Consider the following 14,563-nt stretch of genomic DNA (forward strand, 5'->3'; position numbering starts at 1 on the left):
ACCCCAAAGGTCATCCAGTCCAACCCCCTGCAAGGCAGGAGACCTCTGCCCGTTTTGTTCCCTCTTGTCGCCTAAGCAGAGAATTTTGCACTTGCCTCCATCCCATTTCCATCCGGGTTGATGAAACAAAATGGTTCTTCCAAAGGCTGCAGTTCTCTCTCTGAGACGCCGGTGCTCAAACCCACAAATCATGCGCAGTGGATACAAAGGAACAAAATCTTTATTATTTAAAAGCTTCTCTACGAGTCACTCAGCACCGAACGACAAAGACACGGCAGCCATGGAGGAAGAGGAGGAGGGGAGAGGAGGGAGGGGGGAGTTTGGGTCGCACTCTCCACCCCCCACCCCCAAAGATGGGTGACCAGGTGGACCTGGGTGCAAGGGAGGGTTTGTGGGTGCCCCAAAGGAGGACGTGTGAAAACAAGACGCTGGAAGGGGAGAACAACAGAGCCGTGGTGAAAATAGGAAAAAACACAAACCTGCAGCCCAGAAACAGTATCTGCCTTGTCATCTGGCTGCCCCCTGCTCATGTGGGGCTGGCACAAAAAAGCAAGAGGGGGGTTGCGCCCCCCACTCCACAGGACAGCACCCCTTTTGTCTCTTCTGCAGAGAACGAGCCCCTGCTCCCCCCTCAGCCTGAGAAGTGCTGTGTTATCCTTGCAGAGACCCCAAAAGTCATCTAGCCCAACCCCATGAGATGCAGGCACCAGCACCAAAGCATCTTCAACAGACTGCCACCCAACGTCTGTTTAAAGACCCCCAAGGAAGGAGAGCCCATGGTGGCCAGACTGGGGGGTCAGGGGCATTTGGACGCTGGGCTCAGCACATGGCGGGTGAGGGTCGGTCCCGGCAGGTTTGCTTGGAGCAGGCACATCCTGGCAAAAGGGCAGGATCAGGACCAAGCCAGGACTGGCACCAGCTGGGACTCCCAGGGGGAGCTCAGAAGGGCCCCTCGCCAGCCATAACACGCCTACTTTGGCAGACCCCAGAGCGGCTGGGAAGGGGCTCCAGCCCAAAATAAAATGCCCCAGCCTAGACAGACTGGAAACTCGAGAAGCCCACAGAGCGATGAAATCTACAGGCTGAGTCGTTGCATTTGGGGGACGCCAAGATAGAGGGGCAGCTGCTGCAGACAAGAGCCAGGCGTGGTCTCCGTCTGAAAGTGGCATTGCCACCCAGGGGAGAGACCTTACCCAGGGCAGGCAGGCGGCATGGAAGGAGGGTGGTGAGCAGGGCTGCCACTGCTGTTGTGCTGGCAGGAGAATAATCCTTGCATGGTCCGGGTGTGTGTGTGTGTGGCCCTGGCAGCCCCCTGCCAAAGTCCCCCAGAAGTTTGGCACTAGGAGTTTGCAAGTGCAGTGCAGAGGGGCAGAACAAAGCGGAACCCGGGATTTGGCAGCTGGCCTCTTATCACTGAATCACAGGGTTGGAAGGGACCTCAAGCGGGCATCTACACCAACCCCCGCACGGCAGGAATCGGAGCTAATGGATTCCTGACAGATGGCCGTCCGACCTCTGTTTAAAGACCTCTGAGGGAGGAGAGTCCACCACCTTTGGCTAAATCTCTCTCTCTGTGTCCCTTTTGGCTTTGATTAAATCCGCCAGAGGCCTGGCTAGCAAAGAGCATGAGAACATAAGGAGAGCTTGCAGGATGAGGCCATTGGGCTACAGCCCAGCATCCTGTTCTCGTGAGAAGGGGACCCTTCTGCCACCACAGGGCTCCTCCTCACACCCTCTAAGGGGTCCCACGGGCAGCAGGAAGAGGCAGAGAGCAAGACCCTCTTCAGCGGCTGCCTTGGGTCTCAGCCTGCCAGAGGGCAGACAGGAACGCAGACAGCCTGTGGGGCTGGCCAGGGGGCAGGTCTCCCATCTCCATCTCAACGGGGGGGGGGGCTCTGTTGGGAACTGGCAGTGCCCGCCACACCCCACACTCCTGCAGAGATAGATAGGAAAGTCAGGGCGGTGGGACAGGGCTTGTCGACAGAGGGGGGTCTGTGGCCTCTTTGGCCTTGGCAGAGGAAGGGGGCAGGGAGGGAACATAGGCGACACAGCTGGCAGCCTGGAGACAGGCAGATTTGCAAGGAGCTCCACTCCATAGCAAACCAGGTGAGCACTGCAGCCCCCAGACCCTCCAGAGATTCAGTGAAGGGGGGGATTTTGCTACTCATGTGGCCATAAATGGCCTTGCAAAGGGGCATGAAGGCAGAATGCCTGAAGAAGGGCACCATGAGAGAGAGGGAGGAAGGAAGGAAGGAAGGAAGGAAGGAAGGAAGGAAGGAAGGAAGGGAGGGAGGGAGGGAGGGAGGAAGGAAGGAAGGAAGGAGGCAGGCAGGCATTGGAGCCGACTCCTAGGGGCCAAGGTCCCTTTGGGGCCCCAATAAAAAAATTTGAGGGGGCCACAGCCCCCCAAGGTTAATGGGCATTGCTCTTCAAATAGTGTGCATGTGCCATGACTTGTGATCAATTATGTGAGGTGGGGCTTAGTTGGGTCCCCCAATATTTTGTTCAAGTTGGCACCCCTGGAGGGAGGGAGAGAGGGGGGAGACACACAGAGGGAGATTTAGGAGCATCTGACCAATCCACTGGGCTCCTCCTCCCCTTCCAAGTCTTAGTCCAGGAGGGGCCCTGTGTGCTTGGGGAGGGGGCGTCCTTCATTCTCCAGCATCCGATGATCGGCGTGAGCGACGTGAGGGGAGACCTCGCCACCTTCCGGCCTGGGAGGGTCTCAGCAGCCGCAGGAGGAGGAAGAGGAGGAGGTCGGTGGGGCAAAACACACTCAAAAGGTGGCCAGAGACTGGTGGCGCTGGTGGTGGTGCGAGTCAGACCTGCCCCCTTGGCCAGTCGTGAAGAAAGCCCCCCCTCTGTGGGATGGGGGGCGATGGGGGGGACACGGGTCAGTCCGCTGGCTCAGGGGCCGGCCAGCCAGGCCGGAAACCCCCGCTTAGGTGTTACGCACCCCCAGAGACTGCTCCAACTCCTGACGACGCTGCTGGATCTGAAAGGGCAAAAGGAGAGAGTTGGGGGGCGATGGAAGGGGCTTCGCCCTCCCAGCCCAGCTCAGCTCAGCCTGCCTCCAACTTTGTCCTCTGTTTCTGTACTGTTTTGGGGGGACAGGAGGCGGGCGGGTTTGGAGGACTCCCTGGCCCTGAATGGGGTAACTGTGCCCCTGAAGGACCAGCTGCGCAGCCTGGGAGTCATTCTGGACATCATCATCATCATCATCATCATAAATTTTATTTATATCCCGCCCTCCCCAGCCGAAGCCGGGCTCAGGGCGGTTAACAACAATCAAATAATCAAACAATCAAATAATCCAACATTCTAAAATCATTTCATTATAAAACATTAATTAATTACAGCTGTCCATGGAGGTGCAGGTCGATTCTGTGTCCAGGGCGGCTGTTTATCAGCTCCACCTGGTATGCAGGATGAGACCCTCCTTGCCTATGGAGTGTCTCGCCAGAGTGGTACATGCTCTGGTTATCTCCCGCTTGGACTACTGCAATGTGTGGGGCTACTCTTGAAGGTGACCTGGAAACTACAACTAATCCAGAATGCAGCAGCTAAACTGGTGACTGGGAGCGGCCACAGAGACTACATAACACCGGTTCTGAGAGATCTGCATTAGCCCCCAATACGTTTCTGAGCACAATTCCAAGTGTTGGTGCTGACCTTTAAAGCCCTAAACGGCCTCGGTCCTGTATACCTGAAGGAGCGTCTCCACCCCCATCATTCTACCCGGACACTGAGATCCAGCGCCAAGGGCCTTCTGGCGGTTCCCTCCCTGCGAGAAGCCAAGTTACAGGGAACCAGGCAGAGGACCTTCTCGGTGGTGGCACCCGCCCTGTGGAACACCCTCCCACCAGATGTCAAAAAGAAGAACTACTACTAGACTTTTAGAAGACATCTGAAGGCAGCCCTCTTTAGGGAAGCTTTTAATGTTTGATGGACTACTGCATTTAAATATTTTGTTGGAAGCCGCCCAGAGTGGCTGGGGAAACCCAGCCAGATGGGCGGGGTACAAGTAATAAATTCTATTCTCTTACCTTGCAGTAGAAGTACCTGCTCACGGCCTCCTGGGACCACGGCTCGTGGTAAAACTCTGCCCTCCGCTCCTCCTCGGGATTCCCCACCACGTCGGTCATCACCTGCCATGCAGAGGGGACAACGTGGCGTCAGAGTAGCCCCACCAGCTCTAGGCCTTCTGCCACATTCTGCACAAAGGGCAGTTTGCAGACAGCATGTACTAGAAGCCCCCCACAGAGTGAGTTAGAGAAGTCCATCACAGGGCGTTTGGGTTGGTCCCAACAAAGGCATTGCCATTGCCTGACTAGGACCAACATGATAGGTGCTGATGAGATTGTGCGTGGCATGGAGAAAACAACAAGCGAGGGAGTTTTCCTCCCTCTCTCCTAACGCTGGAACTTGCAGACATCCAACGAAGCCGATTGCTGGGAGGTTCAGGGCAGGGGAAAGGAAGTCCTCCTCCATGCAGCACAAACTGTGGAACTCCCTCCCACTGGATGCAGTGGTGTCCACGAACTTGGACGGCTTTTCAAGAGGGCTGGAGGAGGAGGCAGCTATTGAAGGCTCCTGGCCACCATGGCTACGCTCTGCTGCCAAACCTTTTAGACTCTATGCCGCCATTTCGCTGGCTAGTGAACCACAGGCTCCAATCCATTCTTCTGAACAGCCACTGGGAGCAAGGCCCCCGTGGGATCCTTTTGCAGTGTAAAAACAGCCACAGACACGTTCTTCTCACCCTCCCAATAAGACCCCATTTCAGGAGCCCCATCTGCCCCTTTGTGCACTTAGGAATAGTGCACAATAGACCCCACAATAGACCCACCTTGAGATCCCTGCTCTGGGATCGGAGGAGATCTTGGATGTACCCTTTGGGGTCTTTGGAGAAGCTGAGCATAAAATCCCTCTGTATCTTCAGCTGGTTGATGGACTCGATTGTCTCGTGAATCTGAGCAGGGAAGGAAAACAAGAGGCTCGTTTCTCCTCGTGGGAGCAAGGATTTGCACCCAGTCCCCAAAGGGAGCCCTTCAGTCTTCACACCAGACTGCAGACACACGGCTGTAAAGCCATGCTGTGATTTATCTGCGGTGGCAGGGGGTCAGACTAGATGACCCTTGGGTCCCTTCCACACCTACAATTATACCATTCTACAATGCCCCCAGGGGTACTGCTCCCCTCACCTGTAGCTGGCCATGGTTCCTCCAAACGGAAAGCCCCTGAGCCTCCTAACTGAGTTCCCACCACCAACTGCCCCAGCACCCCAGGCCCCCAGTCCAGGTGCCTCTTCTCCCCACACCCCCGCCCCGACCCCTAAGCACCTTGTTGTCCAAGGCTGTGATCTCCTGCTGGTTTGCTGTCGAGAGGAGGAAGCTGCTCATCTGCCCCTTCAAGGGGTCCTCCACTTCCACGTCAATGTCGTAGCAGGCGGTCTTCTTCTGGTCATTGGGGTCCACACTAGGAGGGGAGCCAGGGCCAAGGTGAGGAGATGGTCCCAGAAGGAAGCACCTTGTAGCCTGGTGCGCAGGCTGAGACCCTTCCTGCCTGCGGACTGTCTCACCAGAGTGGTGCATGCTCTGGTTATCTCCCGCTTGGGCTACTGCAATGGGCTCTACATGGGGCTGCCTTTGAAGGGGACCCGGAAATTACAACTAATCCAGAATGTGGCAGCTAGACTGGTGACTGGGAGTGGATGCCAAAACGACATAACACCGGTCTTGAAAGACCTACACTGGCTCCCAGTACATTTCCGAGCACAATTCAAAGTGTTGGTGCTGACCTTGAAAGCCCTAAACGGCCTCAAAGGCCCAGTAGACCTGTAGACCTGAAGGAGCATCTCCCCCCCCATTGTTCTGCCCGGACACTGAGGTCCAGCTCCAAGGGCCTCCTGGTGGTTCCCTCCCTGCGAGAAGTGATGTTGCAGGGAACCAGGCAGAGGGCCTTCTTGGTGGTGGCACACGCCATGTGGAACACCCTCCCATCAGATGTCAAGGAAATAAGCAAGTACCTGACTTTTAGAAGACATCTGAAGGCAGCCCTCTTTAGGGAGGTTTTTAATGTTTGGTGCTTTATTGTGTTTTTAATATTCTGTTGGGAGCTGCCCAGAGTGACTGGGGAGGCCTGTCCAGATAGGCGGTGTATAAGTGAATAACAACCACCACCACCACCTACTTTTCTGACTGGTGCAGGATGGTCTACCCTCACTGGCAGAGGTTTGGGGCTCTGCCAGCCCCAGAGGCCTTCTGCATGCAGCTCCTTGTGGCTTTGGGGTCACAGCACTGCCGCTACTTCTCAATGAGCGCAAAAAGAGCCTCCGGCCAGGATGGTCACAGGAAGTTGGCCTTCATCTGGCCCTCGGCGTCCTCTCCCTGGACCCCACACACTCCTCCCCCTGCCTGCTGAATTGATATAGACCTCTTGAGGGGTAAGCAATCCATGAGCCACATCTCCTCCTTGCAGAGTCGGGACCCTTCCTTCGCGTTGTGCTCGCTGAGAAGGCTCACAAGGGGCATCATGGAATCTGAGTCCTGCCCACGGCCCCTGAAGGAGTTACTGCACCCCAGGAGGAGGGGAGGCAGGGCTTCACCCCCACCCCACCCAAGCATCCCAGAAGTCCAGGCCACAAGTCACCAACTGCCGTCCCACCAGGATTGCAGGGGGTTGGACTAAATGACCCTTGGGACCCCTTCCAAGTTTACGCTTCTCCCCGCTGGAGGACAAGGTGGGGCCGCCTGACCTGATGATGTGGTTGATGACAATAGGATCCGGCGGCAGCAACAAGTTCGTCAGCCTCTGCGGGATTTCGGAAAACTTTAGCCGCGGGCAGTCAAAGATCTGAAACCATAAAGGGGGGGGAGTGGCTGGGTGTCAGGAGGTGGGTGGCCCTCAAAGCAAACCCTAGTCCCCCCCACCAGAAGCTGCAGTGCCCCCCACCCACCCCCAATCCAAGGTAAAGGAGCTTCTCCTGCAAGGGAGCCCTTCATTGGCTCCCAGTACGTTTCCGAGCACAATTCAAAGTGTTGGTGCTGACCTTGAAAGCCCCAAACGGCCTCAGTCCTGTATACCTGAAGGAGCGTCTCCACCCCCATCGTTCTGCCCAGACACTGAGGTCCAGCTCCGAGGGCCTTCTGGCGGTTCCCTCATTGCGAGAAGTGCAGAACAAGACAGAGGGCCTTCTCGGTGGTGGCACCCACCCTGTGGAACGCCCTCCCACCAGATGTCAAAGAGAACAACAACTACCAGACTTTAAGAAGACATCTGAAGGCAGCCCTCTTTAGGGAAGTTTTTAATATTTAACGCTGTACTGTTTTTTACACTTGATTGGGAGCCGCCCAGAGTGGCTGGGGAAACCCAGCCAGATGGACGGGGTATAAATACTAAATTATTATTATGATTATTATTATTAGCTCAGAAGAGAAAGGAGCAGAGAAGAGAACAGGGCCACCCTAGTTGGAAGGCCTGTTTCCGGCAATGGGAGATGGTGGCCCCCTGCAGCCCAGGCAAGGATGGAGGCCTGGGAAGGGGCTTCAATTCATGTCCAATGCCCCCCTCTCACCCCCCCAAGAGCTGTTTGACCTACACCCTCGGAAGGAGGTGGGTTCTCCTTCCTGGAAGCTTTTAAGCAGAGGGTGGCTGGCCACCTGTCCTGGGTGCTTCAGCTAAGATTCCTGCCTTGCGGGGGTGGGCTAGAGGACCCTTGGGGGTCCCTGCCAAATCTACCATTCTACAATTCACGTGCTCCAAGGAAGGGCCTGGCACTCCCTGGCGGGGGCCGGGTGAGATAGCGTCCCAAAGCAGCTTGAAGTCCATATTGTGACATCGGTTTCACAGTTTTCAACTGGCTTTATATTGCAAATCACGATGCGTTATGCAAAAAGCACAATGTGGGGGAAACCGTGAAGCCATAGCTCCATCCTTATTTCAGACATCGTGATATATCAGTACAGTGGCACCCCGGTTCTCGAACTCAATCCGTTCTGGAAGTCCATTTGACTTCCAAAACGTTTGCAAACCAAGGCTTCTGATTAGCTGACTGGCCCCGGAAACAATGTCGACAGCCAAAACGGAATTGCATTTGCCCCTTTACTGCCGAAATGGACATTCGGCTTCCGAAAAATGTTTGCAAACTGGAACACACACTTCTGGGTTTGCAGCTTTCAGGAGCCAATTTGTTCATCAGCTAAGCCGTTGGGGAACCAAGCTCCCACTGTATACTGCAGTGTTGTTTTTTAATCATTTTTTTTAAATTTTCCAATAAAGACAGCCAATCGACATGTCCACATCATAATCTAATTAAAAACAAAAAACAAAAATAAAAAAGAAAGAGCAAATTGTAATCCAAATTTTAATTATTAATTTTTCTAGGCTCCCCATAGTCTGGACCTCTGAAGCATATCTCCAAATCTTCAGTTCTGCCTCCGCTCATGGTTTTCATATTTTCCACATCCCAATCTTAATGCTTTAAAGTTCTCCATCCCTGGCTCTACGATTCTCAGTCATGTCGAAAATCATATATCCTTTCGTCCATCGAATACAGCTTTATTTGTGTATGGCAAATAGACAGTTGAAAAAATGTATACTGCAGTGTTTAGGTAAAGGTAAAGGGACCCCTGACCATTAGGTCCAGTCATGGCCGACTCTGGGGTTGTGGTGCTCATCTCGCTTTATTGGCCGAGGGAGCCGGCATACAGCTTCCAGGTCATGTGGCCAGCAGGACTAAGCTGCTTCTGGCAAACCAGAGCAGCACACGGAAACGCCGTTTACCTTCCCGCCGGAGCGGTACCTATTTATCTACTTGCACTTTGATGTGCTTTCGAACTGCTAAGTGGGCAGGAGCAGGGACCGAGCAACAGGAGCTCACCCCGTCGTGGGGATTCGAACCGCCGACCTTCTGATCGGCAAGTCATAGGCTCTGTGGTTTAGACCACAGCGCCACCCGCATTCCACATACTGCAGTGTTTAGCTGGTGATATATATTGAAAACCAGACATTGCCCAGCCCCATTCGTGGCCCCTGGGGATAACCCAAGATGGTCTGGAAGGAACTCCCCACTCTCCCTTGAACTCCAGAAGGACAGGAGATGCAGGAACGTTGGCAGACACCTCTTTTCCCACCCAGTCCCCCATTCACTCTTTCTCAGTCTAGGTCCCTCCTTCCAGCGCCCAAAGCCCCCCAGGCCCTCTAGGGCAGCTGCTGGGTGGCTCACAGCTTCCGCCCTGACAGCCCCTCCTGGAGGGGGTGAGGTGAGGAGAACGGACTCACCTGCTGGAAATACTTGTCACAGTTGATGTACTCCTTGTCGTGGGAGTCCTGCAGCTTGTTGGTCTTGATGTACTGCCAGAGGGCTTGGATGATGGCCGAGCGCGTCTGCGTGTGGATCCCCAAGAGGCGGGCGAGGCGGGGGTCCAGCTTGAACTGGGGGGGCTGCAGGAGAAAGAGGGGCCAGGAAGCACCAGGAAGTGAGAAGCTGGCTTGGGGGTTTGCCTCGAAGCTGGCTGGGTCCGCTCCCTCAAGCCCACCGCCGACCCTGGGGTGCTGGTCTCTGGTCTCATGTGCCCAGAAATGCCCCCCTCCATTGCCACTGACCTGGTAGTCCAGCATGAGCAGGAGGGTGCAGCGCACGCTGACGTCCCCCGGCCTCTTCACCTGGAAGCCGTCCGTCTCCTGGGTGGTGGGGGTCCTGTGCCACTGAGAAGGAGAAGCAAAGTGCAGTTCAGGGCCAAGGCCAGGGGCAGGATGGTGCTCTCAGCAAGGCTCACCCATGCAAAAAGACATTGTGGACACCTCCAGACGGATGCAACATGGTAGACGCTTAGAAAAGTGTGTGTGGCATGAAGAAAAGTGGACAGAGAGAGAAGTTCTCCTCCCTCCCTCGTAACTGGAACTCGTGGTCGTCCAGTGAAGGTTGGACCATTCAGGACAGATCAAAGGAAGGACGTATTCATGAGGCACAGAGTTAAACTGTGGAACTCCCTGGTAAAAATTTAAATTGGTTGTATTTTGCATGAAAATTTACTTTAGCAATTGCATTTCTCCCAGGTTTCCATTATTTGTGAACGTCTACCTGACCTGCTATGAAGGGAAGTCTATCAAAGAGTTCATCACTTGTTTGCAAAGTCATCCAGAACACCTGTAAGATAGTGTTGTGACTTGCCAGTTAAAGTATCTCTGCACGAGGATTCTGTCAGTTTGACCATGCTGAATAAAAGCAAGCAAAAAAACAACAAACAACAAACTGTGGAACTCCCTGCCACAAGAATCCCAGCTGCTGGGAATCCCTGGAGGGGAGGGGGCTGCTCTTCTGCTCCGGTTCCCATAATGGTCGCCTGGTTGGCTGCTATGAGGACAGAATGCAAGGCTGGACAGGTCCCCATTGGCCTGATCCTACAACCTCAGTTCTTACGATGTGTCTAAACTGGGCGAATGGGCAGTAAAGGGGCAAATGCAATTCAATGCCAACAAGGGCAAAGTGATCTGTGTCTGGGCAAAAAACAAAAATCCCAGTTTCACGCATATACGGTCCTGGGGTCTGAACTGGCAGGGACTGACCAGGAAACAGACCTTGGTTCTGAGTGGATAGCTGGACGGAGATTTCGACCCAGTGTGCAGCAGCTGTGGAAAAAGGTGAATCCCATGCTGGGCGTCATTAGGAAAGGGACTGGAAATAAACTGCCAATATCATAATGCCATTATGCAAATCTCTGGTGGGGCCACATGCAGTGCTGGTCCCCTCGCCTCAAAAAGGGTGTCCTACGGCTGGAAAAGATTTGGAAAAGGGCGACCGAGACGCGAGGGGATGGGGGCAACTCTCCCAGGAGGAGAAGATGGAAGGAAGCAGTGGCGTGGAAGAGATGTCTGGAATTATGCACAGCCTGAGAAACGGAGGAGAGAGGAAAGGTTTTCTCCCTCTTCCATGAGACTGGAACTTGTGGGTGTTGGACGACCAAGATGGATGTTGGGAGATTCAGGAAAGGGCTTCTTCAAGCGGCGAAGAGTTAAACTGTGGAACTCACTCCCACAAGAGATGGCGACAATGGCAGCCACCAACTTGGAGGGCATTAAGGGGGGCCAATCCATGGAGGAGGAGGCTGCCAAGGGCTCCTAGTTGTGAGAGATGCCTCCAGAGTCAGAGGCAAACATGACTCTGAACGGCAGTGGCTGGGAACCCTGAGCTGCCCCTTGGGGCGTCTGGTCGGCCACTGGGAGGCCAGGACGCTGGACTGGGTGGGATCCTTTGGCCTGGTCCAGCTGGCTCTCCTGCTGCTCTTCTGTGCATACTAAGAGGGCTTGAGAAGGTACCATCCCTGTCTGAATGGCCACAGGCAGCATCACTGGTGGGACTGGAGGGACCACCTGGGAGATGGGATGCAGCGATGGGATGCAAGGACGGGGAGGGGCTCCCTTTGCCTTGCCCAGGCAGGGCCTGCTTCCTACTTTTGACCGAGGGCACCACTCACCTCCACCAGGTGATTGTCTGGTCCATACAGGTCCTTGTCCAGTTCGATGACCAAACTCTTGAAGAAAGAGGAAAACTTCCTTTTCTGCTTGCTGAGCTGTGGAATCAGGAGGGAGAGATGTCAGAGCACGAGGAACGAGGAGCCAAAAGGGTCTCAACTCTAGGCCAACAAGAATCACACAACTGCAGAGTTGGGAGGGACCCTGAGGGTCATCCAGTCCACCCCCCTGCAAGAGCAAGGGATGAGGCCCCGGTGAGGAAAGAGGTGGCTCCCAGTCCCACAGAGAGGGTTGGGAACAACATCCAGGCCCCACTGAGCTCTGAGGCCAGCACCAGACTCCTTCTCCCCCATATCATGTCTGCCCCCTTTGGCATGGGACATTTCCCCAGATATTTTCCTTTTCTCGGACCCCCTCCTCCCCCTTCTTCTGGCCCTGCCTCCCTCATCCTTCAAGCAAGCTCCACACACGCACTGCTGCAAGGGATCGTGGCCTTGCTTGACCCAGGACCCTGGCCCCTCCCCTTCTCTCCCCCCCCCCACATTGGGGTTTTTTCACTCCAGGAGTGAACCAGGAGGCCTCTGTGCCAACTGCCTTGGCTCTCCAAGGGGAACTGAGGCCCACAGCAGGGGCCTCTTGCAGCCCTGGTTTCCCTCACCCTCTGCCCCTCAGCTGCTTTCCCCAAAAGCTGCCCCACCTGGCCAGGTGGCTCGGCCCGACTTCTCCCCCAGCCCCACAGAGAGATGTGAAAGCAGGTAAGTCTGCCTGCCCGGAGCTTACATCGTCCAGCAGTTTGCCTTCCACCCGCAGCTCCCAGGAGGCGATGCTGCCGTCTGAGTCGTCTGCGTCCGACTTGGCCGGGTTGAAGGTGTTGGAGATGTAAAGGCGCAGCTTCCGCTTTTGCTGTTGGAGGGAGGAGAGTCTGAGCTGGGGGGAGGCAAGGAAGGAGGGAGGCTCCTGCTCAGTGGGGCACCTCAGGAGGAGTGGGGCCAGGCGCCTCCTCCCCGCCCCTTCCTGCCTGCTCAGATGACAGGGGCGAGCCAGCAGTAAATCACACCGAGCAAGTTGGAGTTAACTCTTTATTAGCAATACCAGGATCTGCACAGGAGCGCCAGGCCTCAGGAGCACAGCAGCTCAGCTCTGGCAAGTCTTGGTCCCATGAAGCAGCTGCCAAGTCCCCAGCTCCCCACAGCCGTCTAAGTCCCCTCCTCTCTGGGGGTTTCCCCAAGCAACTGGAGACTGTTGCATGAAGCCAGCCTCTCCTTCGCCCTCTTCACTCCTCTCCTGGTTCTAGGAGACAGACTGGAAGCAGAGCTTGTCGCAGCAGGAGGGGGAGACACCCACACCTCTTTGTGGGATGTAACCTCACTGAAGCAGTCAGACACACAGGGGAATGTTGCTCCAGCCAGGAGGACTTCCTGTCACACCTGGTCTGGAGCATCCTCCCCCTGCATGTGACCAGGTAAATGGATGTGACCCTGGCAGACACTACAAAAGGGTCAGTCATGCAGCCATCTCTCTCTCTTGATCCCTTCTCTCCATTTTGCCTTTGGCTGTCTTCTGGCTCTCAGCCAGCAGCACATGGGCTCATCCCTCACAGAGGATGAACCCACACTTTTCTCTGTAACTGTAACTACAAGCCAAAGCCTGCCTTCAGGACCGTACTGTGAACTGAAGGTAAGTAAACCTTATCATTACTTTCAAAAGAAGACTGTTGTGTCATTTTTGTTTTTAAGAGGGAACTAAAGGGGAAATTTACCAGGAACAATCCAATTTGGACCAGCCAGACTGGATTGCTTAACTCAAACGGTTCTAACGAATCCATCAACCAGCTTCCTGCAATGTGCAAGGGAATGTGCTCTGCGTGCGTGAGTGAGGAAGGATAATATTAATCAATATATCCTCTCTTACTATCCTCAGCGTTCCCACACTCTTCCCTAGCCAGTCCCATCTCTGCCTCTTGGCCGCCTTCCTCTCCTGCCTCAGCTTCTGCCTCTGAGTCTGAACTTCTCTCTGCTACAGATTCTCCCTCCTCACTAAACCCTGTTGCCTCTTCAGCTTCCAGCTTCTCCTCCTCTTCCCAATCTTCTCCATCTGACCATTCATTGTTGCCCCACCACCACTCCCTGGGCTCTGAGCCTTCTTCCCTGGAGGGTTCCCCAGCTGGTTCCCACCCCCACCACTCATTCCTCTGCGTCCAGCCAGTCCATGACATCAGAGGGGACTGTGCCGGGCTCTTCTCCAGCATGAGGGAGCCCCATCTGCTCCCACCTTCATGGGCCTCTTCAGGGCCTCCTGGATGTCCACTCGCTTCCGCATGATGGTCTGGTCCAGCTTCCGCTCAAACGCCAGCAGGTCCATGTAGGCCTGAGACTCTGGCACCAGCTCCCGGATCTGGGAAGAGAGCAGAGCGTCGTAGAGGGACCCCCTTGGCTTGCAGGAGGTCTCTGGTTCAACCCCTCTCCTCTCAGGGGGAATGTCAGGGAAGAGGCCTGGGCCCTTGCCTGGAGGGCTGCTGCAAGTCAGAGCTGGGCTAGGTGGAGCCCTGGCCAGGCTCAGGAGGAAGCAGCTTCCTTCGTGCAGAGGAAGAGTTTCCCTTCCAGAGGGCGAAGCAGAGCCAGAAGCAAGGAGGTGGAAGATGCCCCCCCCCAATGCAGGTGGGGGGAGCATTTATGCATAGGTTTACAGTGGTGCCTCGCAAGACGAAATTAATTCGTTCTGCGAGTTTTTTCGTCTTGCAAATTTTTCGTCTTGCGAAGCACGGTTTCCCATAGGAATGCATGTATTAACGGTTTTAAGAAAAAGGAAACAAACTTGCAAGACGTTTTCGTCTTGCGAAGCAAGCCCATAGGGAAATTCGTCTTGTGAAGCAACTCAAAAAACGAAAAACTCTTTCGTCTTGCGAGTTTTTCGTCTTGCGAGGCATTCGTCTTGCGAGGTACCACTGTATTTGCTTTCTTGGTAGCTTAATACAAAAGAAAAAAAGCCTCCAAGTGACCTGCAAAATATTAACACTGCAAGGCTTTGTCAGGGGATTCTGGAGGAAGCATGGACCAACTTAATGATTTTGGAACATGTTTATTGAAAC

General features: G+C 54.8%; 1 protein-coding gene across 5 annotated transcripts in view; it reads right to left on the minus strand.

The window, feature by feature from the left end:
• Nucleotides 1-202: 202 nt before the first annotated feature.
• SMARCD3 (SWI/SNF related BAF chromatin remodeling complex subunit D3) overlaps nt 203-14,563 on the minus strand; it is a 35,357-nt gene continuing 20,996 nt past the window's right edge. For 3 of the 5 annotated variants that reach the window (XM_082192416.1, XM_082192419.1, XM_082192418.1), the window contains exons 4-14: nt 13,747-13,869; nt 12,256-12,378; nt 11,478-11,573; nt 10,582-10,632; nt 9,607-9,708; nt 9,283-9,444; nt 6,758-6,855; nt 5,343-5,478; nt 4,850-4,972; nt 4,047-4,148; nt 203-2,995 (exon numbers count right to left, since the gene is read on the minus strand). In XM_082192416.1, coding sequence (XP_082048542.1) covers nt 2,942-2,995; nt 4,047-4,148; nt 4,850-4,972; nt 5,343-5,478; nt 6,758-6,855; nt 9,283-9,444; nt 9,607-9,708; nt 10,582-10,632; nt 11,478-11,573; nt 12,256-12,378; nt 13,747-13,869 — 1,170 coding nt within the window. In that variant the 3' untranslated portion in view covers nt 203-2,941. The remainder of the gene's footprint in view (nt 2,996-4,046; nt 4,149-4,849; nt 4,973-5,342; nt 5,479-6,757; nt 6,856-9,282; nt 9,445-9,606; nt 9,709-10,581; nt 10,633-11,477; nt 11,574-12,255; nt 12,379-13,746; nt 13,870-14,563) is intronic. The other 2 variants (XM_082192417.1, XM_082192420.1) reach the window with 1 other exon arrangement.

This window comes from Podarcis vaucheri (assembly GCF_965113315.1).
Source record: "Podarcis vaucheri genome assembly, chromosome: 12".
NCBI classification, from domain to species: domain Eukaryota; kingdom Metazoa; phylum Chordata; class Lepidosauria; order Squamata; family Lacertidae; genus Podarcis; species Podarcis vaucheri.